Consider the following 24,680-nt stretch of genomic DNA (forward strand, 5'->3'; position numbering starts at 1 on the left):
TTGTATTAAACAAGTCTCAGAAAGACAAATGTTTTCTCTCATTTGTGGTTTCTAGATTTTATAGAGATACATAAACTATGCATGCACAGAACATGAAAGTAAAAGTGACGCTGTGTAGGTGAGCAAAGGGACTGACTTAACCTGAGTGGGAGGAGAGATAAGGGAAGGTCGGGCGTCCCGGGGAATGTGCATAACATAAATATGTCTATGAAAGTTGAAAAACAAACAGTGACCAGTTAGAGACCCTGGTGATGATCTGATGAGACTTCAGCTGTGGCAGAAGTCATTTTGAAGGGATGCTAAAGAGCTGGGAAGGGCCGTGGCAACCATGAGTTTTGTCCACTGTTCTCACAGCCATGGGAAACAGTTTTAAGTTGAAAGGAAGGTGTGAGCATGGTAGCTCACACCTTTAATCCTAACACTCCAGAACTCCAGAGTCATAGGCAGGCAGATCTCTTGAGTTCTAGGCCAGCCAGGGATCTATGAGACCATATACTCCCCACCCCCACCAAAGGAATGGGTAGTTAGGCATGGTCAGATAAAATGACCACTGCTTTGGACAATAATGAAAAGAGACAAAGGAGGGTACAGGTAGTCAGTTAAAAAGCCACTGCAGGTGCCCCTCTTCCCCTGCAGGAATGGAGTAGGAGAACCCTGAACATTGGGCCTAACCCCAGGAAACCGTCTTGGGTGTGAAGGCTTTAACTCCATCTCCCAAATCTTGACTGCAATTGCAAAGAGAAACCAAACAGATGCTTAGAAAACACTCACGTTTAATGGCAGTCTCAGCTTTTTAAAAAAGGCTTTATACACTGTATACACATTTACATGGCTTTGGAAGGTACCTGTGCTTGGAAGAGCCCCCTCCCAGGAAGAAATGGCCCCAGGGAAGACTGTGAGGTATGTGGGCCTCTGAGGTTCATTGTCTCTGGGAGGAAGCAGCTGCCTCCCTGGCTGGCTGACTGGCTGGCTGGCTGTGTACCTTTTGGCCAGGAAACACATCTCTGACTCACCTACCAGAAGATAATCAGTCCAGCATCTCCCCAGAGCTGACTTATCAGAAAAGATACTGCCCTGAGGCCCAGCTGCTTGGCTGGGGAAGAGTGGTACCCTGGGCATCTCATCACTACCACCACTACCCACAGGAACCTCATTACAAAAATAGAATGATTCTGTGGTCCCCGCATTCATGTGGAAGTTCTGCTTCGAGGGGCAGAGACGGAGGCCTTGGGTGGCCCAGTTGACCATAATCTACCTAAGTGGGATATTGTTGGCCCAAGACCTTTCTTATTTTTAAGTCATGCCAAAGCCTTTGCCCAGTCTGAGATCATTGCTAACAGGTGACCATGACCAGCATGGCCATCCCTGCAAATGGTCCCATACCCCAACCCACTCCCCTGAGGAGACATAGGCTCTGTCTGTCCCAAGCCTGAAGCCCAGCGCCACAAAGATGGAAGCTGTGGGTCTCTTTAACGACATAGGTGGCCTGGCAGGGGTCACTATCCCTGAGTGCATCCAAGGTGTTGTCAACGGAAAGTATTGGCAGGCTCTGCACAGTCAAAGAAGTCAGGACCTATAAGGCGAGGAAAGCCCTCCAGAACCTTCACCTTCACAGGGTCAAACTTCCAGTAGAGATGGCCACGCAGGAAGTAGGCATACCCTGAAGAGAGAAGGCAGTCAGGCTGGGTAAGTAGACACCGGGCTCGGCACCTGTCAGGCTGGGCCTAAGGATGGACACTGCTGAGTGAACAGGCCATGGCCACTACTGGATTCTTTGGAAACTGCACAGCTGGATACAGTGATTTTCACGTCTGTGCTTCCTGTGCTCAGAAGGTAGAGGCAGGGGAGAAAGAGTTCAAGGGCATCCTTGGCTACATAGCAAGTTTGAAGCTAGCCTTGGCTACATTTATTTTCTTCTTTTGCTTTCAAAATAAGGAAATAAATCTGCAGACTCCAGAGCTGGCTCAACGGAACCTCCTTCCCCTTCAGGGGGCCCTTCTGCCTGCCCCCAGAATCTGGTCCAGTAGGTACTGAGAACCTCAGCTCAGGAAAGCAAGTACTGCTCCCGTTTCTAAGCTCCCCATACGTCCACACCTGCCCACAGCAGAGAATACCAGAGGTACGGAGATTGACACTACCCAAAGTAGTTCCAGTGAGTCCCAGTGCAAAGGGGAGGAGCAAGCAAGAGCTTGACTCTATTTCTCTGCTCTTAGGGGAAGCCTGGTGGCCCAATGGTTAGGAGCAGTGACTGATGGAAGTCGGGTATGGTTAGTGACCTCACTGCCCGTTCCTCTGTTTGCCCCTCTGAAGCTATGCTAGTAAGCGCTGTTATGGCCAGATGTGGTGGCGTACACTCTCTATCCCAGCATTGGGAGGTAGAGGCAGGCAGATTTCTATGAGTTCAAGTCAAGACTGGTCTACAAGGCAAGTCTCAGTTTAGCTCAGGGGACATAGTAAGACCCTGCCTCATACAAAAACAAAAACACCAAGCTGTTGTGATGTCCGAAGTCTGTTCTGAGAGTTGTTTGAGACGTGTAAGGACATGGTGCCATGCCTGAAGCATTGTCCTTGATAAGCACTGACTGTGGCCAAGGGACCTAGGCAAGTCCTTGTACCTCTTTAACCTTCAATCTCCTCATTTGCAACTCGGGGCATAATACTGGTTGGCAGCCTGGAGGGGAGATGGCGCTAGACAAAGGACCTGTGAGGATTAGCTGGGCCTCATGAGGTCTGGGGGGTGTGGGAGTGGGGTGTGATACACGGTGTCAACACACAGGATGACAGCCACTGCTGTGTAGGAGTGTGAAGCCTACTACACTGGCTTCCCTCCAGCTACCTCACCCCCAACTCACCCTCAGCATCCTGGAAGGCAGCGTCGATCTCAGAAGGTACCCCTCGCCAGTCAGTGGCACGTCGGGGCACGGGATTGTCTACACGTTGGGTTCTGGGGTGGAAACGCCAATAGTCTCCACCTCGGAAGAAGTAGATCTTGTTCTTCTCGGGTCCCCAGACCAGGGCAGCATGGACCAGGGACCCCTGCAGGCCCAGCTCGGAGAGTGGTGCAGGGCCTAGGAATGGCTTCTCACCATCGTATACCCAGTACTGAGCACCTGCCAGAGAGAAGATGCTGCCAGGAGCTGCCAAGCCACCACTGCCAGGCCCAACCGCTGTGAATCTGCTTGGCCACCACCGGGGACTCTCCCAGCCTGTTTCTGCTGGCTAATAGTGCCTTCCCAGCGACCGTACCCCACAAGGGATGTGGGAACCAGCTGGGATGAGCTAGGCTGAGAAGAGAGATAAGCTTGGATTCATTAAGCCCAAGTGAAGGTTATTCTGGTCAACAGATGGCTGCCTGTTGTAGATGTTTGCTGACCACCCTGTGTCCCAGCCCACCTGTAACAGGCCCCTTGGCTGCCCTAGAATGCATATACGGGGTTCCCACGCCTCACCTGTGTTTATGAAGTCCTGACACCCGGAAGGTTCTAGGTTGTCATCTCGGCCAGATGAGAGTTGAAATCACAGGCTCCAGGGTCCCTATGCCTAGATCCGTTTCCTGCTCAGCCCTTTCTAAGCTTCCCACCTTACTGGAGTCACTCTGCCTCTGAGCCTAAGGCCTCATCTCTAAAACCCCCACCCCGCACGGTGGCTTTGGGGGTTGAATACATCAGCACACAGCTGCAGAGTGCAAGACCTTCGGTGCTACTCAGATCTCAAGAGCTGCCACCTCTGGGAGACTCCCAGCTGTGCCCAAGGAGTGAGCTGAGCCTTTAGTTCCGCAGGGCACTGTCTCCCTGCCCACTGTGTCCAAGTCCCACTCACCTTGGAAGAACCAAATATGACCCTGGGCATCCTCAAAAGCTGCATCCACAGGGTTGGGCAATCCTTGCCAGTGCCGAGAGGCCAGAGCAGGATACCCAGGCTGCAGCTGCCCACTGCGCAGCCTCCACACAAAGCCTGCTTTGAAGAAGAAGAGCTCGCCTCGGATGGTGGAAACTGCATCAAAGGAAGCCTCACAGACATCCGGTGGGGTTTCCGGCTACGATGGGATAGAGGAGCCAGAAAAGAGCACATACTGGAGTCATAAAGCCAGCAGGGGTGCGAAGGGAACAGGGCCAGTCTTATCTCCATCTTCCCATCCACCTCAGTCTTACCTCCAGCAGTGCGATTTCATTGGTATCTATCCCAGCCTGGGAGCCCATGGTTGGGGCGTGGGAGGTGGGGGCCGGCTGGCGCCGGCCATAGAGGTGCTGGATGCCCCTTCGATCATCTGGGCTGAGGCTCAGTGGGTATCGGAAGGTGTAGAAAGGGGACATGAGGGCCTTAGCTGCTGTGGTGTGTTGCAGCCCTAGAACATGGCCAAATTCATGAGCTGCCACTTGTAGTAGGTCTGTGCCTGGAAAAGAGGGTGGGGGGAGTTAGTAACCTCCACCTCCAGCTGCTGGTTGCCAAATTAATCTCTAGACCCCAGCTTAAGGGCTCCCTAGTTGCCTCATCTGGAAGATGGGTCTCCAGCACATACCCTGGTTGTCCCCAATAGTCCAAGTTTCATCATAGTCAAAGTGAACATCTCCTTCTCGGTGGGTCTTGGGGAAGAAAGCATGGGCCAGGATGCCCCCAGGCCCATCAAATGGCAAGTTGTCACCATGCCAGTACCTGAGGGCGAGGGTGGGGAAGAACACAGTTAGAGGCTGCGGACAATGGGGTGTGTTCCCAGAAAGGTCCCAGGCCACAGGTTTCACCTGGTGAAGTCAATCATGATGTCAGCGCGTCCCTCATGCACCTCGGTGAAAGTGAGCGGTGTCACCTCACTCCATACCTGGAGGGCCTCTGCCACCGTCTGCCGTACCTGCTCCCTTACAAGCTGCCATGGGAACCGGAGGATCCTGGAGGGAGGTGGAGGGGCCTGGGCATGGGGCAAGGAAGCCCCTGAGGACTGAGGAGTCAAGCTTCCCCTAGAGCTGAGTGTGGTAACCCATGCCTTTCTTCCCAGCACTGGAGAAGCGGAGGCAGGAGGATTTCTGTGAGTCTGAGGCTATCTGGGCTATTACGTGAGAGCCTGTCTCTCCTCCTCCCCATAAGAAGTGTTGCCTCTGGATGATCAGTAGGTGTGCACTCAGAGCTGCAGCCAGGAGGGCCCTGGGTCTCAGGCTTCGGGAACCGTTTCTAGACGTGGTTCACCTTTATCTGGGGTTGTATATGTTTTGATATACTACACACTGAGTGGAAAGATACACGGCCAGGGGTCCCAACACTTGGGAGTACAACTCACTGTGAGGAGCCTTGTACTGGAACTTGGTTCCCCAACCAGGGAATTCTGCACCCCTATCCCAGTTCCAATGCCATATGACCCTATACCACTGTCTCTCAGGCTAAGTCTCGGCTTCTTCACCATCTGTCGAGGGACCTCCGAGGTCACCAACAAGCAGTCCACCATTACTTGTGTCCACTTTCAAAAGGCCCAAGTTGTAATTGGTAGATTTGAACAATCTACCAGGGTTGTGGCTCTCTCCCATTTACTACCGGTTCCAGACCTGAGCATACTAAAGCCTGTCTGAGTGTCTAAAATCTTTCCCCAGGCAGGCACTGAGGTTCTTCTAGATCCTGGGACTGGCTTACCTAAACAATAGCATCATATTCTGCATGTGTCTAGACCAAGGTTTCAGGTTATCGGTTCATGAATAGCTGGGGGAGGAGGGTCAGTGGGCATGAAGGTCTGTGCGCTGTGTGAATGTGGCTTTGGGCATCTTGGGATGAAGGTGTAAGATAAGGTGCAGTCCTGTTCCCCAGCCCTCTGGTCCCTACCTATAGGTGAGGTCTGTCTTCTCCCAGCGCCCTCCTGACAGCACGAAGCGCTTCTGTCGGTTTCGGGCATTCAGCACATCAGGTGGGTCAGGCACACCACATCGTGGAGGTCTGGAGCCACCAGCAGGACTAGGGGCCCAATGGGAGGCAGGGGCAGATGTCAAGCTATTAGGCAGAGCTGCCTGTGGGAGCTGCGGCCCTCTCTTCCCGGGGCGGTGACGGTGGCTATCCTGGGGGAAAAAAACGACGCAAGAATCAAGTCAGCTCGGATTCCCCAGGTGTAAGGTTTGACTGAGATGTGGTTCTTTAGCGCAGCATGCTTAGCCCACTGAATTGCTGGGCAAATGGAGGAGCCAGAAGGTATGCTGGCACAGGGCTGGGTCCATTGCCCTTAGGTTGAGCCTCTGATTTCCTGATACTTGGTCCAAGGCATCGAGCTCTCTCTTCTTCCTCCTGCCCTGCTGGAGGGGCCTTGGGCTGTCTGTCACCAGGTTAAGGAGGTCTAGATGGTAACACATTGAGACTAGGGGAACATGAACCTTGAAGTCCTAACTGCATTCTCCAAACACGCCCAGGAAGCTCCTGAGGATGCTCTATGACCCTCCCCCAGCATGGAGGGACTACAACCTGCAGTGTGGCCCTGGACTGGCTTACCTAACAAATGGGACAAGACTCCCAGTAAGTGCTGCTTGGAGAACCCAAGGCAAGGCACGCTGGGCACTAAGCGAGACCTTGGGCACCAGGTTACTGAGGTCAGATTGCCCTTTTGATGGTATACTTGGGGGCGCTGGCAATTGAATTCAGGGTCGACTGTGCTCTGCTACTGAGAGACACCCCATCCATGTGAGGTTCCAGTTCTAGTAGAGGCACTTTTGCCCACACCCTGCCAGGTCTGCAATCTCCTGCCCCTTTGATGCAGGGAGGGTAGGGGCCAGTTCCTACTCTGTCAGTGTCTCAGGAGCACAGATGGCAACCGTGACCAGAGCTGCGTTTTTCCACATTTTCCCCATATTCTCCCCCAAGGGATGAGATGACAATTCTCTTCTTTGGGAAAGTAACGAAGCATCTGCTGCCTCCCGGGTAATTTGCACAGGTAACCACTGAAACTCCACCTGGGGACTCCAAAGTGTCACAGTGAAGATGCGGGCCTGGTTCTTCTATATGACCAGCCACAAGGGCCTATCTAAGCTGGCAAGGGGGAGAGACAGATTCCCCTAAGCAGCTCTTACAGACAGTCTAGTGACCCTCTTAAGGAATGGCAGGGTGTTGTCATTCCCCAGGAGCCCTCCCAGCTCAAAGTCTAGCCTGTCAGCCTGGTGTCTTTTCTCTGCCACCCAGTGAGGCTGGCACAGCAGCCATGAAAGGACACAAGGTAAAGGACACAACCCTTCCCATCTCCACCACCTCCCTCCCTGAGAGACACCAAGGTCGTGGCCAGAAGCTTCTGAATTCTATCACTGGTGATCTTCTATCACTGGTGATCCGGACACTGTCTTTGCTGAGCTTCAGTGTCTCCAGCTTTCAGATGGCGGTAGTGCCAGAAGGAGCTGAGAGGCACCCTGTAAACCCGGCAGCTGCATCTTACCCGCAGAGGTCCTTCCCAGACTCTACCCCCGTACTCCCACACTGGGGAATCTCTTCTTCCCAAATTCTCAGTCCTCCCAGGACTCCTGGGATCCAAAGAGCGAGACTGGTAAGCTCAGAGAACCCCTGGCCTCATCTATAGCTCTGGAGAGCTTTGGGGAAGCAGTCATTATTCTACTTTTATCCTAAATACCCAATATCCCAGAACATGGAACAGAGTCCAGAGAAGTTAAAGACTTAGCCTAGGATCACACAGCAAGCCAGATAAGAGCTGGGCTCTCAGATTTGGGGCTGATGCCTCTCCTCAGAACTCACCGGCTCCCCACCAGCTTGGCTCCTCTCCAAGACTCACATTCCTAAGAAGCACTTCTGTTTCTAGTGCACTCCCTCTTTCTCAGTTAGCAGCCTTCCTTTGGCCTGCCCTGTGGAGGGGTCTAACTCACTCTGCCTCACCCTTCTCTGGCCTGGCAGCTGCCAATCCTCAGCCTCAGACACACTCAAGGGACTCTTGGCTGACCCGGTCTCCTGACATAGCTGAGACATCCAAGGTCAGTCGTAGGAGTACCACCCAATCCAGTCCAGGGGAGGAACCTAGTGGAAGGATCCCAGACTAGGAAGCCACTGGGGAAGACCAGAATGGTGGTGTCCCTTTCCTGAACCTCAGTTTGCTTTGCATTTAATGGAGATGATGCTGGTCTGTAGGAGGCAATCTTGTGAGGCAGTCACTTGGTTAGGCGGTGCTGAGGCAGGGGAGCATCAGAGAAGGCAAGGCAATAGCCCAAGTCACACACCCAACTGGTACACAGACTCCATCCTTGTGAGTCTGTCTAATTACCTCCTCCCCACCCCTCCCCCACTGGCTCCAGAAGGGAAGGCAGTTTCCCTGGCCACTAGGTTTGGGGCTTTCAACAACTCAGAAAGCTGGGGGCTGGGCTGAATAAATATTTACAGAATTCTTTTGACCCTGCTGATGGACATCTAGGGATAAAAACACTAGAGGTGACCCTCTTTGTGCGTCTCTAGAGTGACAGTTTCTCAGCTGAGACCCAGGCCCCGTGCAAGCATCAGAGTGGCTACAGCTAACAACTGTCTCTCCAGTGTGCCTGGCCTTGTCTCGTTTTATCCTAAATGCCCAAGAGTAGACACTGGTGCTCCCTAATGCTTTGTCCCCTTTATAGATCAAGGGGTCAGGAGGAAGGCATTCACGCAAGATTTCAGGGTTCAGAAATCCCTCCAATTCCCAAATGCATGAATCCAATCCAAGGCAGTGGTGGGGGTAGAGGTTCAGGGGTCAGGGGTGTTAGCGACTTTGCTCCAAGTTCTAGGGTAGGGCACTTCATACTCTGCCTAAAGAGTTCCTGATCCACGATCCCCTTCCATACCCAACCCCCTTTCCAAATTCTTTTGCTCCCAAGGCCAGTGTGACTGGACCAAGGGGCAGTCCCAAGACACCTGCCTGTCTTTCATACCTTTCTCCCATCATTCTTTGAGCTGGCTGGCAGCAGAGTACCAGTGGGTACTGTAGGTCCCTGCTCAAGCCCCAGCTCAGCTACTGTGACAGGTGCCTCAAAGACCATCCTGGAGGAAGAATGTAGCCACTGGGACACACATGCTGTGAGTTCCTCAATCCCTCTTCTCCTTTTGCCTTTCTCTGCACCCCTTTCCTTTCTCCGTGTTTTTTTGTTCCGAGCGTCTTCAGCACCCAGTTTCATTCAGTGCCCCCTCTTATTCTGATTGCCACCTGACGCTCATACACACTGTCTCTCTCAGGTGCATTCTTTCTTGGCCCAAGTCTCCCAAACTTGCCTCCTGCAGGTTGGGGCACCTCTCTCAACTTGGGCCCCATTTTCTCCTTCCCTAGCTCTTCCTTTATTCTCCATCCACGGTACATACCTTGCAGGGGTGCTCACCAGAGGCTGCCACCCCCGACCCCTCCCCCAGACTTGCTTGGCTTCCTTCCTGTGATGAACAAGGGGCCCTGGTACCCACTCCCTTTGCTACCTCTATCAACACACACTCCTGCCTGCATCCCCGGCTGGGGCTGGAGAAGCAGGTCCCCAAGCTGAGTCCAGCGCACAGTCTCACTTAACCAGTCTCATAGGCTCCACTTGCACACCGCCAGCGACGGGAAGCTCATTATCAAAGCCAGAGAGACCCAAAAGGCATTTCGGGTACCGATCGTGCTAGGGTAGCCAGGACGCTCTGTGGGTCAAGCTCAACCAGTGGGCCCAGCCCGCGTGCCCAGCCCTCCCTCGGGGAGGAGCGGCGGGCACTCACCGGTGGCCTGGGTCGGGCCATCAGCGGCGGCGGCAGGAGCAGCAGCAGCAACAGCAGCAGCAGAGGCAGCTGGAGCAGGAGGGCGCGCGAGATCGCGCGGAGGAGACAGGCGGCCCGTGCCATCCGCCCCGGGGCTGCTGGGCCTGCTGGGCCGCGCCGGGCCGCCGCCCCTTATAGTGCTCGCCCCGCCCCCGCCGGCGCCGGGACCGCACCCCCCACCGCTCCGCCTTCCCCTGCCTTTTGTTCTAAACTCAACCGGCCAGCCGTCCCGGCCTGGGTTTGGGAGGAGTGCCCTGAGGGGCTGGACCCCTTAGACCTGGTGAGAGCTGGGGAGAGATTGTTCCTCCTGCTCTCCAACCCCTCTTTCGGAAGTCTCGTCCTCTGCCAGGTCTCCATGGTGGCTTGACCTCTGTCTGACTTTTTGAGCCAGTGACAGGTGGTCAAATCCCCCATCCCCACAGTCCTAACCAATCCACCAGGAAGGTAGCACAATAGCTCCTGCAGGGAACCGGCTATTGAAATACGACCTCTGGAGAAACTAAGGCCTGTGGCAGAAGTTGGCCAGCCCCTCACCTCAAAACAAACCAGAGGCAACCACCTGGGTGGTGGTGGCACTCGGGAGACAGAGGCAGGCGGATCTCTGTGAGTTCGAGGCCAGTCTGGTCTACAAGAGCTAGGACTGTTATACAGAGAAACCCTGTCTCGGGGAAAAAACAAAACAAAACAAAAAAACAGAGACAGGGTCTAGAAAGAAAGATCGGTGATTAAGAGCAACAAGCGTTCTTGAAGAGAACCGGGGTCCCATTCCTAACCAAGGATCCCAGGCACACAGTGATGCACGCACAGCAATAGCAGACAATTACTGAGGATCTTGGCGGCAGGGCCAGACTCCTGTACTAGCAGACAAATGGGTCAGATGCCTGAGAGGAGGGAAGTAGAAGAGACGTCTGAGTGGGGCACTGGAGGCTCAGGTGGCTTCCTGGCTCAGGCCCTGGCCAATGGGCTTTTCCTGACCAGTCAGGTCAGCCATCTGAGATATGAAGGAGAGAATCAAAGGTGAGAGTGGGGTTCACATGCTGGAAAGGTTCATCCACTCTCATCTCTGCAGGGGGTGCCCAACTGGGCAGGCAGACTTTCCTTTGGGCCACCAGCTAGCTCACAACTTACAACTTATTATTAATTATGAAATTTTAATAATTATTATTAAAATTATTAAAAATTTTAAAATTATTAAAATTTAATAATAATTATTTTATGAAATTATTATTAATTATGAAAGTTCAGCCTACAGTTTAGGCTTGTTCCTAGCTCTCTCCTATAACTTAAATGAACCCATTTATATTAATCTACGTTCTGTCATGTGGAGTTACCTCTCTTACATCTTGCATCTCCTGTTTCCTTTCTGGATCTCCTCTGCACCTAGATTCCTCCTCCTCCTTTCTCTTCCCCCGAAATCTCAGCTATATCTCTTGCCTAGCTATTGACCATTCAACTTTTTATTACACCAATCGCAGCAAATACATTTTCACACAGTGTACAAAACCTCATGGTGACAAGGGGCCTCTACTGGCAAACCTTCAAAGCTAAGATTCAGGCAGGCAGGCAGGCAGTCAGGCAGGACCCTGAGATGCTGCAAGGTGGGGGACAGAGAGCACTGCTTTTTACTTGGTCTTCTGCAATCTTTTAAAAAGCCTCACCTTTTAATGGCTGGCATTTCTTTCATTTTTTCCCCTCCTTCTTTCCTGTCTGGCCCATCTTTTTCTCTTTTTCTTTCTTCCCTCCTTCCCTCCCTCCCTCCCTCCCTCTCTACCTCCCTTTCTTCCTCCCTCCCTCACTCCCTCTCTCCTCCCTCCCTACCTCCCTTCCTTCCTGTCTTTCTTTCATGACAGATTCTCCTATGCATACATGAAGCACAGGCAGGCCTCCAGTTTAAGATTCTGGTCTTAGCCTATCTGAATACTGGAATTACAAGCACATATCGTCACGTCTAGACTTTCAAGGTCTGGCTCAGCCTCACTGTAGCAATATTGGTCAAGAAATCATAAAATGGTCAGGCTGTGGTGGCTCACACCTTTAATCCCAACACTTGGGAGATAGAGACAGATGGATCTCTGTGAATTCGAGGCCAGCCTGGTTTACAGAGCTAGTTCCAGGACACCCAGGACTACACAGAAAAAGCTTGTCTTGAAAAACAAAACAACAAAAGAAAGAAAGAAATCATGAAATGGATGAGGTATTCATACATTTTCTGATACATATGAAAGCATAGCACTTTAAAAACAAACTGGTGCTGGAGAGATGGCTCAGAAGGTAAGAGCACTGACTGCTTTTTCAGAGATCCTGAGTTCAATTCCAAGCAACCACACGGTGGCTCACACCATCTATAATGAGATCCGGTGTCCTCTTCTGGTTTGTGTATACATAATAAAGAAATCTTAAAAACAAACAAACAAGCAAACCTGTTCTCTGGATGTAGTGACACACACCTTTAATCCCAACACGTGGGAGACAGAGGCAGGTGGCTGTCTGTAAGTTTGAGGCCAGCATGGTCTACATAGTGAGTTCCAGGATAGTCAGGCTACATACAGGGACCCTGTCTCAACAAAACAAAACAAAACAACCCCCAAACCCTAAAACATTCATTTGTGCTGCACATAAATAGCCTTCAGTGTTGCCAGGGATGCATGGCCATGTTCTGAGGGACTTGCAGCATACCAGCCAGAGGTTAAAGCATTACCACCCCTACTGCAGGATCTGGAAGGGTAGGTGGGTGTATATATCCAGGTGGGCTGGCTACAGACACCTGCAGAAGAAGTTGAACCTGGAAGGATGTTACCATTTGCCCTCTGGGTATCAGGTAAGCAGAGAACAGACCTAGAAGCCTGTGGGTCCCGAGCAAAGCCGGGCATTTCTTTGAGGAAAGAGTGGTTCATCCTTTACTGGCTCGCCTCACCGGGAAATCCACCCTGCAGACTGGTGGTGACTCCTTTTCAGAAGAGAACGGACGTCCTGGTGGAGGAGGGCTGACTACAGAAGCTGCTAAAAGAAACATGGTTTGGGCGACATGGTAGTGGCGCACGCCTGTAATTCTAGCACTCGGGAGGCAGAGGCAGGAGGATCTCTATGAGTTCAAGGCCAGTCTGGTCTACAAAGCGAATTCCAGAACAGCCAGGACTGTTATATAGAGAAACCTTGTCTCAGAAAAAAAAAAAAGTAATAATAACATAAAAAAGTCAACGGTGCTAAAACTGATAAGGCCTAGGTTTGTCTGGCAAACATCTCTAAGAATTCAGGTCACCTCTGGGACAGTTTGACTATTTCAAAAGCACTCCCAGTTTCTAGAGACGTATCCCAGGATGCCAGGAGCCCAGAGGACTGTGGGGTGGTAGTCTCAGGGTTTAGGGTCCTGGGCGCACTTGGGACAGTCATAACTCAAGGATTCCAGGGTGCAGTGAGAGTCGAAGAAGGATCGAGGCACCTCCTAGCTCGGATTCTGATAACACACCACTGAGGGGCTCTAGACCTCCGGAGATCCTGGGAGGGCTGTTGTCAGCGAGTGAAGCCGGGCCTGGAACCTCCATTCCTTGTTCCGCTGATGGTCTATGTGTCTCTTCTTCCCTCCGTGCTCGAGACAAACTCCTTGGGTTCTGCGATGGCCCTGACAGAAAGGCCCGTTGCTCGCAGCACCTGCTTAAGCCTTGGGGTTTATGGCTCAGGGTCCCTAATCCATGAGGTTTCTGGAAGGGGGAGATTTGCCCCTCCCGTTTATGGGCGTGTCCCCGAGGCCCCGCCCCAGAGCCCTCCCGTTTTCACCTGACTCGCCTGTCGCTGCAGCGTTAGTTCCCCCGCACTGAGCGGTTGCTTCGGTCAACGCTTGTTTCTCTGCTCCTCCTTGGTCCATCAGTGTCATGCCTCGGGGAAGTCGCAGCGCGGCTGCCAGGCCGGCCAGGTGTGAGGGGGACGGGCACCCTGTGGGGATGGGTGAGGAAAGCGTGGGGACTCTTCCAAGGGCGTCCGCAGAATGACCTTGGAGGCTGCTGCGCCATGTTGGCACGGGGGAGGACCGAGGGCACAGAAACACGAGTCTAAGACGAGGGAGCAGAGGGGCTTGTTCCCAGAGCATTAACCTTGCCTCCGCTTGCTTCCTGCAGCCGCCCAGCCCACCCTCCTGCGCACCCACCACCCTCAGCGCCCGCCCCGGCACCTGCCGCTTCGGGCCAGCCGGGCCTTATGGCTCAGATGGCATCCACCGCTGCTGGCGTAGCTGTGGGATCGGCTGTAGGGCATGTCATGGGAAATGCCCTGACCAGCGCCTTCAGTGGGGGAAGCTCAGAGCCTGCTCAGCCTGCCGTCCAGCAGGTGAGCGAGAGAACGCAGGAGAAACGAAGACAGTATTCGCTCAAGGATACAAAGGGAACCGCTTAAATGCCCAGCGAGGGGGTGACCCAGTGTGTTCAGCGTTGCCTCGGGCCCAGAATTCTAACCGAAAGAGGGTCCTAACACTCATGGTTGTTAAGTGTACTGTCCCTAGCTGGAAAGCGCTCCCCAGCCCACGTTTGAGGGCAAAATGTCTGACTGCCAGAGACTGACACCCACTAGACCTTGAAAGATGGAGAAATCGCAAGCTCGGAGGAGCCCAAAGACTTGTCCAAGGACACCCAACCTTAGTGGAGCAGGGAGACAGGCGGTGTTTCCCAAGCCACTGTCCTCACCAAAGCCAAGCCTGCCATCATGGCATCTGTTCCCTGGTGACCTGTGCCCCACTAGGGTTCTGCCACTCCCCACCGGTCTTGAGCCAAACCTGGATGCTAGTTAGCAGTGTGTCCTGAGTCATGGGATTCAGTGTGACTGGGCCAGGAAGGTGCTGTGTCTTGGAGTAGGACATACAGTCTGTGTACTCATGTAGTGTACAGCTTCTTCTAGAACCTTCTCTTCCCCCTCCTACATTTGCCCAGCATGTCCACTTTGAGGCAGAAAGAAAAGCCTGTCTGATTCTGTCCAGTGACCTATAGAGGACCCCTGGTTCATCCTCTGCCAGGGATGCAGCTGAGGCTGGACTGGGGCAATCTAGTCTCAGGTCACTTGGCCTGCCTTGAACCATCCTTGGGGAACCAGGGCTATGGATGTGGGGAGAGGCAGGAAGCCTCTAACTTTGGAACTTCATTCTGGGTACCAACGTTGAGCTGACAGTATTGCCTCTTATACTCTGCCCTAGGCCCCTGCCCGTCCTGCCTCTTACCCCCTACAGATGGGGCCTTGCTCCTATGAGATCAAGCAGTTCCTGGATTGCTCCACCACTCAGAGTGACCTAACCTTGTGCGAGGGCTTCAGCGAGGCCCTGAAGCAGTGCAAATACAATCACGGTGAGCAGCTGGGGCGGCACGGGTGGGGTTGGGAAGGGCAGACCCTCTGGGACCCCGCTGATCACCAGTTTGTGCTGTGGTTCCTTCCACAGGTCTGAGCTCCCTGCCCTGAGGAGGCCATGAACCTGTTCTTACTTACCCTAACCCCTCACCGACAGCCTGACCAAGATGAGATTGTACCTGGGACTGGGAGTAAGGAGGGTAATTCTCACCCTACAGATTAACAAAAGACATAAATGCTCAATTAAAGAGTTTACTTTAGACCACAGCCTGCTGTGTGCCCACTGACTGCCCTGTCTGGTGGGAGATGGGATCAGCAGAGATAGGTAACTGAGTGTCTTATGAGTGTGCAGTGCCTCATCGTGTGCGTGTGCGTGTGCGTGTGTGTGTGTGTGTGTAGGGAGAGAGAGAATGAGTAGCTCTCTCTTGCTGTGTAACCCTGGGCTGTCCTTGAACCTCGCCAGGGGGGGGGGAAGCCCTGTTACAATCTGCACTGTGGATAGCCAAGGACAGATTACTTTGGGGCTCTCTAAGTGGGGTAGAGGGGCGAGGCATTTGCAGCTGACCCAAGGGCCTTACTCCCCCGGGACCCGAAACCTCAAGAGAAGCCTGCTGTCACTGCCCCACAGGAACATCTGCCCCCTCAGTCTTCTTGTTTTTGTCCTTGGATCCTTTTTCTCTGCGTTCAAATGTGGGGCGGGGAGGTGGGGGGTGCTCCACACATCCTGTCTGTGACCTTTCCTTTCTTGCTGATGCAACTTCTTAGTAACGCCAGATTCTGAAAGAGGAGTCCTGCTGGACGGCTGTCTGTTGGCTGTTGATGATAATGCAGAGGTCAGGACCTGTCCACTTGGATCCAAGTCCAGCTGGGCCACTTGGCTGTGGTGCGCCAGGTCATAGGACCTGGCTGGGACGGAAGTAGGTCCTTCAGACCCCAGCACAGACTGGGTTCAGTCAGCAGCAATGAGTTGAGCACCAAAGGTGTGTGCCAGGCTGGAGAAATGTGGACCTGCTTCCTAAACACAGAGCAATTCTGCCTTTAGGATACTTATACTCCAGCAGTATAGTGGGACTTCCTTATCTCTATGAGGTGTACTGTCCTGGGTGTGTATATGTGTGAAGGCTGTACCCCTCAGTGCACATGTCTCTCAGGAAGGGCTCCCCATTTTGGATCTTCCTGGTTTCCATAACTCTTTCTGTACCTGGCTATGGCTCCCGCTAGCGGTTTCTTGATGGGAGGGAGGCCACCCTCCGAGACCTTGAAAGGGGACCTTGTTCCCGGTGGCCACGCCGAATGCCTGTACGTCTTCTCTGACTGTGGCTTGTGCCTGGCAAGCCGGAGAGCCAGCACAGCTCCTCTGGAAGACCCAGGAAATCCTGTTGCTGGGAGCTGGGTAGATGTGCTCCCCCCCAATTCATCTTGATACTCACCTGCTAACTCTGGGTATTGGTCATCTAGGTTGTCCAGTAGAGACTCATAGTGGGTGGGAGCCCCATCTTCCCCTCCTGCAGAGTAGAGAGAGAACCAAGGACTCTAGACTGTCTTGGTGGTTCCCATAGAAACCTGGCCTAGGCACTGGATAGGGATGGTTAGGTATAGGACCCGGTCAAGGTTGAGACTGAACAGAATCTTAGCTGGTCTGTGACCTGCTGTCCCTCCCGTATAGTCCAGCATAGCTGCAAAGGAGAGTCTTGGGCCCTACTTACTAATGATCTGTACCAGGACATAGGTCCCTTGCTCCTGTAGCAGGGAACAGGCCATGGAAGGGGCCTGGACCATCCCCTCTTCCAGCCTCACCAGGTGCCCGTCTTCAGCCAGGAGAGCAATGGTTACTGGGCAGAAATGGGATTAAGCTGGGCAAGATGCACCCGGGCATGGGACCCTGAGATCCCCCTGCCCCCAGGCCCTCCAGGTCTTTTCACCTTCTGGGGGCACCTGAGCCTTCTGTTTCAGATGCATAATGAAGGTCACCAGGCTGCACCAGGAGTTCACTAGCAGGTGACAATTAGCTGAGGGAGGAGTATAGCGGAGTGGGTAGGATAGGATGTCAGGGCCTCCCCCACCGAGGAGAACTTTCACTCCCATGCCTAGAGGTAACACTAGGATTATGGGGCTAGTTCTGTGCTTCAGGCCTATTACCCTAAGCAAGTGCTGTTCGAACTGCATTGGAGACCCTTCCATCCATCTGTTGCTGTGTAGAGGACTGGGGACCACAACTGAAGTCCTCCCAGACCCTGGCCCTGCCCCTTGTCCTGGCATTGCTTTACCTTCTCATAGGAGCAGCTTCTTCAAATTCCCATGCCCCCTCCCAGCCTGTACCTCTCCTTCCTGGATCTCTGGGAGAGAGGGAGGAACAACTCTGAGTATGGCCCCTCTTCCGGGACAGGGGACCCTGCTTACCTCCAAACATCACAGTGATAAACATGGCTTGCGGAAAGGAGACAGGCAGATCGTGGGTCTTTGAACCCCCTCCTCCCGCTGCTTCTCTCCTCAGCTCCCACCTGGGAACTGCATGTGAGAATTGCTGAGTAGGTGGGCTTGGCTCTTGGCTCGGGTCTGGCCCCTGCTCACCCACTTGCTCAGCTAGTCCAAGACCACTTTCTTCTGCTGCTGCTTTCTGGGTGCCAGCAGCTCTTTCAACTCCTAGTGGTCTCCATGGCAGTGGGAGCTGCCAAGACATCTAGGCAGGAAATGCTTTATCCCCAGTATCCTGGTAACTGGACCTACTGGGGCGGGCCTTCAGGTGGAGCTCTTGTCAGACCCATAGAGGAGGCTCTGAACTGAGGTCCCTAGGATGCCTGGGTACTGTTTCAGAGACCACATGCCCTACCAGGGAGAGAGAGTGCACAGGCTTCAGGGATGTGAGAACCCTCCCTCACCAAAGACCTCTTCTGGTGGCTTTCCTTTCCCCTCTCCCAGCCTTCCAACCCTTCCTTCCTTCCTTCCTTCCTTCCTTCCTTCCTTCCTTCCTTCCTTCCTTCCTTCCTTCCTGTTTTTTTTGAAACAGGGTTTCTCTATGTAACAGTCCTAGCTGTTCTGAAACTCACTCTGTTGACCAGGTTGGCCTCGAACTCGGAGATCCGCCTGCCTCTGATTCCTGAGCGCTGGGATTAAAGACGTGCGCCCTCACCGCCTGGGCCTTCCAGTTATTTTCTTCTGTTCTCATTTCCTTTTGTCCTCTCCTGCTAGCCACATTCATGGAGATGAAATTTACATTCCCCTCTGGAATGCTTTCAAGTTAGAAAAATCTATTTATGATTATTCATTTTGTGTATGTGTTTTTGTATGCGTGCATGTACCACAGTGCGTATGTGTGGAGGTCAGAGGGCACCTTGTGGGAGCTGGTTCTCTCCTTTCACCTTGGGGGTCCCTGGGATTGAACTCAGGTTGTCAGGCTAGGTAACAAGCTTCTTCCCTTACTGAGCCATCTTGTTGGTACTGTTTTGACAAATTTCCAGTTACCACAACCGGGATACAGAATGTTTCCATCGTCCCTTCCTATAGGTGATTTTTTGAAACTGTGAGAATAAAAATAGCCCTTAACTGCCAGGCAGTGGTGGCACATGCCTTTAATCCCAGCACTTAGAAGGCAGAGGTAGGCAGATCTCTGTGAGTTCGAGGCCAGCCTGGTTCACAGAGAGTTCCAGCACAGCTGGGACTACACAGAGAAACTCTGTCTCAAAAAAACCAAAGAGAGAGAGAGAGAGAGAGAAAGAGAGAGAGAGGAAAAAATAGTCCTTAACCTCCATCGTCCTGCTCCAAATAACTAAAGCTGGGTGACTACAGTTGGGAATTTTATGCACGCATGTCTAATGACAAGAACTAACCACAAAATACCGCTGCAACCACAGCTTTGCACAAAGGCCACCACAACCTTCCACAGAAGCACTCCTGCAAGGCCGTCCACCCAGCAACTGTGTGTTTAGTCTTGGACTCGAGCCACCCTTGTTATCGATCCTTGTAGCCAAGGATTATTGTTTCAAAATACCTTATGTAATCCATTTCACCTTTAAATACTTCCTCTTGCTTCCAGCCTCCCCGAACGGCTCCTATATCCCTCCCGCAGTGTTACCGTAGTTCCCCAAGTCCTCTTCGTCTTTGGAGGCTCTCTGTCTGTTGTTGAGGTTCGGATACTCAGTGCTGGTCCCTGGCATCCACGGCCATTTCCTACGCATCCTTTCCAGGGTGTCTCATAAGTGGGCTCAGAGCTACAGCCTGTGACGTCTTCACTCGACATGATCTAGGCTGTCAGTATAGGTAGCTGTTTCTCTCTCTTTTATTCATTCATTCATTCATTCATTCATTCATTCATTCGTTTATTTATTTTGTTTCTCTTTTCTGAGGAGTGTCGAGTCATTTGTGTGTTCAGGAGTTGACTCACTCACCTGCCGTTGTTTTGGAAGTTGGGGAGATCGTGAATGAGACTGGGTAAACTTTTGTCTGCGGTCCTTGTGGGAGCAGTTTTCCTTTCTCTAGTGAGAACCACAGGAAGAACTACAGGGCCGGCCGCCTGGTGGATGTCGTTCGCTTTGTATGCACGCACTTGTGTCTTTTCCAGTGTGTGCTCTTTTTGCGTTGTCTTGTTTTCTGTCTCCTTTGGTTCTGGGCCTCCTAGATCTATAGCAGCCAGTTAGTGTCCCTGATACCCCTCCCTCCCCCACACACGTGCTTGCTTTGTATCCAGGGACTCACAAATGCACCACTGAGCTGTAATCCCCAGTTCTCTGAGCAGCCCTGGCTTTCACGCACAGTCATTCTCCCCTCCCCGTCTCTCTGTTCTACATCCTCACACTTAGTGTTTGTTTTGTCTTCCATCTCTGTCTGCGGTTATCCTCTAACTGATTTTTGAAACTCTATTTCTCATTCCTTGTTTTTCATTCTCTCACATGGCTTCCCCTGTCTCTCTGCTTCTGTCGTCTCTCTCTGAGCCTCCCCCAGGCCCCTCCAAGCACAGTGTCGGAAGGGTACCCCCATGGTTAGGCTGTCTGTGCCGCTTTCTGCCAGCACTTCTCAGGCTGGGTAAGTTGGAAGAAATCCGGGTCCTCCGTCTAGCTCACCACGGACCCGCTTCGCCCCTAGATAAACCCTTTGCTTTTGTTAGCCTCGCTCTTTGCATGTGTGAAAGGGCAGTACACATCGGGGCACACAGGCTTGTTGTGCTTACTGAGGCTTTCACAGGGCCTTTTGGTCGGGATGGCTATTGGAGACAGGGTGCTGTATGTAGCCCAGATGGTCTTGATTCATGATGTCACAGAGTTAATATGCCTTCCTGGTGCAAAATCATGATGGAAAACTTTTAATAATAGTGCCTGGCTGTTTCCGGCTAATGTACAGAAGGGAACCAGCCTTGAACAGAGATCCCTTTCTGCTTCTCTAGTTTCCTGACCGCGAGTTACACTTTGAGCAATTAAACATCTTCTACAGAGACAGAAATTCTAAGGTTTGATTGTTTGGACAAATGGGGAGATTTCCAACGTACAGTTCTTGCCAGAGCTAGCTTGAGACAGACCACAGCTGCATTTCCTGGGCAGCTGTTAACCAGAATCCTCCTGCCTGGCTGGCAGAAGGATGCTTTTTTCTGATAGAGGCATGGGGCTTGATTGTTGGCGTCATCTCTAAACTGCCTGGCAGTGGCATGCTCCTTTTGCTAAATTTTACCTTGGTGTAACTTAGTATTTTTGAGGCAAGCTTATTGGTAAACCCCTTAGGGGGAAAAAAGATAGCAACATCAATTTATCTTTCACTTCTTCCTTCAGAGTTCTACCTGCTCTAGCCTGATAGGTGTTTAGATTAGAGGTGGGTGCCACTGTGCCCATCATAAATGTCGTTCGTATCACTTTAGAAACCATCTCGGTCCTCAGAGCAGTACTGTAGGGGCAAGTAGTATTTCCAGAGCTTACTCGTGTATGGGCTGCTTTGTGAGGACTTACGTCCTACAGAACGCAACTTAGATGCTTTAAGCCTGGAGACGGTGGCACCGAGACACAGAATCTGGAAGGAAGGCAGCTGTAGGACGGGAGCCTTAAGCTCTGAGAGTTGCTTTGCCTGTGCTGTTGTCTTGATCTCCTTCCCTGTCTCAGAGTCAGGCAGCTGGCCTGATTCAAGGCGTGTACCACTGTGCCCTGCCTACATGGTTGACTCTTAATGTTGACCAAAAGAAGCAAACATGCATACACACACATATGTGTACCTATATATATCTGTATATGTGTGTATCTATATATATGAATACATAGACACATATATGTGTATATACATACACATATGTATATAATCTACTTAGAGTAGAATTTCTACATCCCACAAAAGTAACCTAATGTGGTAAAAACCAGAATGACTGTTCCTTTGGAGGTTGTATTAGTCAGTTTTCCTGAGATAATCAACTCATAGAGGAAAGATTAGCTTTAGCTCATAGGTTTGGAGTTTCAGTCCACAGCACCATTGCTTCTGGGCTTGTCATGTCAAGGCAGCGCGTCATGGCAGTATCAAGGGGTAGAGCGAAGTCAGGGCAGGCCAGGCAACAAGGTGAAGACTCTGTGGTCCCTCTAGACCATTTAAGGGAATAGTCTTCTTGATCTAAAAATGTCCTACGAGGCCTTTACCCTCAACATTGTCAAGCTGGGGACACCTGGGCTTTTGTGAGGGTACTGTAGAGCAGTGGCCCTCAACTTTCCTAATGCGACCCTTTGATACAGTTCCTCATGGTGTGGTGACCTCCAACCACAAAGTTATCTTCATTGCTCCTCCAGTGGTGTAATTTTGCTACTGCTATTAATCCTAATGAAAGTATCTATGTTTTCCGATAGTCTTAGGTGACCTCTGTGGAAGGGCCTCCTATCCTCTTCCCGCCATAAAGGGGTCGGGACCCACAGGTCCACAGGTTGAGAACCCCTATTCTAGTGGGTAGACATGATTAATGGCTAGAAAGGAGTATGGGGGTACTCTCTGGGGAATTCCAACTTCTTGGCACTGGGCGTGAAGGCTTCTGAACTTCTGATCTCCCCCTGGCTGTGTTTCGGGACACATGGGGGACAGGGCCTGACATTGTGTGACACACCCTCTTCAATCAGCGGGCTGATTTGCATGCTCTGTTGTGGTCTAGAGGCCTCCCCATCCTTGTACCATAAGCACCCAGAGCACAGCACACACAGCAGGACAACTCTGGTACAGCCTTGTGCCTCTGGCCATGGCCTGCCCTGGTTGCCCGCCTTTCCTTCTGATTGGTGCCTTCTTGGCAGGTAAGACTCCTCTGGGAGGGAGGAGGGGGTTGGCCCTCGCTCAAGAAAGCCCACACAACGAAGCAGATGAATAGCATCAATGGGGTGGATCCTAGGAGAGGTAGAGAGGTGGAGTGGAGGCCACACTCCAGGCAGCTCTGTCTAGGACCAGGGGCAGGACACGTTCCTGTGTGGACCTTGATTTCCCCATCTGTGGGTCTCCTTACACTGACCCTTTGAAAAGACGATAACTGGTCAACTTGGCTCCTCACAGGGGAAGTTAACGTGGACAGTCCCCTACTCCATAGATCCTTTAAGGTAATCCTCTGTGGCCAGAAGCTTGAAACTAAAGATGATGGTTATGCATCCTGGGAGGTTTCTGGGGGCAATTAGCCCGTGGCTGGGGTTTGGGAGAGCTAGTAGATTGAGGGGCATACGTCCTCAGAGAAGGCGGGGTCCAGAAGGTTCCAGTCCCATGATTGAATACAATGCTCTTAGCTGAACATGGATTCTTGGAGACATGATGATAATGAATTTAGGGGTCACTCACTCCAAAGCCCCCATTGACAGGGAAAACGGAGCTATAGAGAGAGCACACTAAGTCTCAGGGAACCAGGCCCCCCTGCCCCTTCCAGGGCCAATCCTCTGGCACTGGGCTATGAAAATTTTGGGAGTGAGAGTCTCCTTGGGGTCTGACAAAATATTCACAGCAAGGGAGGAAGGAAGGGGCCCAGGCTAGCCCCTCAGTGGGTTTGTATCTTTCAGTCTTCCAGCCAACCCTGACCCATCCTGATGCGGTACTGGTCTTCCCAGGCCAAGTGGTTCAACTCAGCTGCACAATCAATTCTCAGCATGCCACCATTGGGGACTTTGGTGTGTCTTGGTATCAGCAGCGCCCGGGCAGTGCTCCCCATCTGCTCTACTACCACTCAGAAGAGGAGCATTATCGGCCGGATGACATTCCCGACAGGTTCTCTGCTACCGCGGACATGGCCCACAACGTCTGTGTGCTGACCATCAGCCCTGTGCAGCCGGAGGACGATGCAGACTACTTTTGTTCCATTGCCTATAAATAACTTTGATGCCTAGGGCAGGGGTATGAGATGAATGGCTTCTGTTTGTTCCCCCACTTCTGCCCCTGATCTCGAACCTCTCTTCTTCCTCTAAGTCTTGCTTTCTTTCTCCTGCAATATGAGTTAATAACATTCAGCATGATGACCATGCGATCCTGGGATAAAAAGTGACAGATCAGAGGACGTGGGAGTTGGGATTCTGGTGACTGCCATCAAGAGGAAACACCTGAGACCCTGAGGCAATCTGGCTTAGCCCCTGTCCTTTTTCCCTGGGGCTTAGCCTGATGCCTGACCTCCCCGTGACCTCATGAGAAAAAGGAACTAACCTTTACTGCCCCCCACCCTCCCAGCTCCGCATGGCTGATTGTGGTTCAACGCTCATTGTTCTTCGGTGGCTGGTCCCCAAGGAGTTGATGCTGATGGCTTGGCGGAGGGGCAGCCCCTGCCTCTTCCCCTGAAGTCTTTGGACAAATCTCTACTGATCCTTGATGGTCAGGGTCGGGTGTTCTCTGAAGGGCCCCGAGGGCCAGGGATGGGGACATTGAAAGCAGATTCTGTAGTTTGCATTCCCCTCAGAGACAGTGTGTTCTGCCGCCTTCCCACAGATGGGTAACCACACCTGAGCAGTTATGCGCCAGCGGGTGGCACAATTAACAGTAGGGCCAACCGTGCTCTCAGAAGCTCAGCTGAGTGAGATTGGAGCCTTCAGGAAGATTCCTGAGTCGTGGTAGCACATGGCTTTCATCCCAACACTCGGTGGATTTCTGTGATTTTAAGGTCAACCTGGTTTACATAGGGAGTTCCAGACAGCCAAGGACAGATACACAGTGAGACCTTCTCTCGAACCAAAACAAAATTTCTGGGCTGGGGGTTCCAGATCAGCGATAGAACATCTGCCTAGTATAAAAAGTGACCCTAGGGGGCTGGAGAGATGGCTCAGAGGTTAAGAGCACTGACTGGTCTTCCAAAGGTCCTGAGTTCAACTCACAGCAACCACATGGTAGCTCACAACCATATGTAATGAGATCTGGTGCCCTCTTCTGGCCTGCAGGTGTACAATCAGGCAGAACACTGTACACATAATAAATAGTAAAGGGAAAAAAGAGACCAGCATTATTAAAAGTGGCGCTAGGCTCAGTCCCCAGGATAGCACAATCAAACAAGCATAAAACTCCTGGTGTCTCTAAGAAGTGCTCCCCCCTCCAAAAAAGGCGTGCGGTTATGGCACACACCTTAAATCCCAGCACTAGGGAGGCAGAAGCCAGCCTGGTCTACAGAGTGAGTTCCAAGACTGCCAGGGCTACACAGAGAAACCCTATCTCGAAAACCAACCAACCAACCAAACAAACAGGAAGTGCCTCAT

General features: G+C 52.2%; 4 protein-coding genes across 5 annotated transcripts; 2 read left to right on the forward strand and 2 right to left on the reverse strand.

The window, feature by feature from the left end:
* Positions 1 to 756: 756 nt before the first annotated feature.
* Positions 757 to 9,819, reverse strand: Mmp11 (matrix metallopeptidase 11). The gene is made up of 8 exons (XM_048451462.3): positions 9,664 to 9,819; positions 5,803 to 6,032; positions 4,740 to 4,883; positions 4,520 to 4,653; positions 4,152 to 4,393; positions 3,820 to 4,036; positions 2,853 to 3,110; positions 757 to 1,660 (listed from the first exon to the last, which is right to left on the reverse strand). The coding sequence occupies exons 1-8, from the start codon at positions 9,784 to 9,786 to the stop codon at positions 1,527 to 1,529; spliced, it is 1,482 nt and encodes a 493-aa protein (XP_048307419.3). The 5' UTR covers positions 9,787 to 9,819; the 3' UTR covers positions 757 to 1,526.
* Positions 9,820 to 13,455: 3,636 nt separating this feature from the next.
* Positions 13,456 to 15,294, forward strand: Chchd10 (coiled-coil-helix-coiled-coil-helix domain containing 10). The gene is made up of 4 exons (XM_048451460.3): positions 13,456 to 13,612; positions 13,815 to 14,022; positions 14,879 to 15,026; positions 15,119 to 15,294. The coding sequence occupies exons 1-4, from the start codon at positions 13,572 to 13,574 to the stop codon at positions 15,136 to 15,138; spliced, it is 417 nt and encodes a 138-aa protein (XP_048307417.1). The 5' UTR covers positions 13,456 to 13,571; the 3' UTR covers positions 15,139 to 15,294.
* Positions 15,295 to 16,178: 884 nt separating this feature from the next.
* On the reverse strand, positions 16,179 to 17,745 carry C18H22orf15 (chromosome 18 C22orf15 homolog). Its single transcript, XM_085680167.2, has 5 exons — positions 17,428 to 17,745; positions 16,950 to 17,036; positions 16,734 to 16,859; positions 16,458 to 16,532; positions 16,179 to 16,384 (listed from the first exon to the last, which is right to left on the reverse strand). Exons 1-5 carry the CDS (start codon positions 17,705 to 17,707, stop codon positions 16,245 to 16,247), a joined length of 708 nt encoding a protein of 235 aa, XP_085536293.2. The 5' UTR covers positions 17,708 to 17,745; the 3' UTR covers positions 16,179 to 16,244.
* Positions 17,746 to 22,117: 4,372 nt separating this feature from the next.
* On the forward strand, positions 22,118 to 23,348 carry Vpreb3 (V-set pre-B cell surrogate light chain 3). 2 transcript variants are annotated; one of them, XM_048451459.3, is made up of 2 exons: positions 22,118 to 22,265; positions 23,010 to 23,348. In XM_048451459.3, the coding sequence occupies exons 1-2, from the start codon at positions 22,214 to 22,216 to the stop codon at positions 23,318 to 23,320; spliced, it is 363 nt and encodes a 120-aa protein (XP_048307416.2). In that variant the 5' UTR covers positions 22,118 to 22,213; the 3' UTR covers positions 23,321 to 23,348. The 2 variants fall into 2 exon arrangements, with proteins under 2 accessions (XP_048307416.2, XP_085535889.2); XM_085679763.2 differs by having other exon boundaries at positions 22,124 to 22,265; positions 23,058 to 23,348.
* Positions 23,349 to 24,680: the final 1,332 nt, after the last annotated feature.

Source organism: Myodes glareolus, chromosome 18, assembly GCF_982192425.1.
Source record: "Myodes glareolus chromosome 18, mMyoGla1.1, whole genome shotgun sequence".
Lineage (NCBI taxonomy): Eukaryota > Metazoa > Chordata > Mammalia > Rodentia > Cricetidae > Myodes > Myodes glareolus.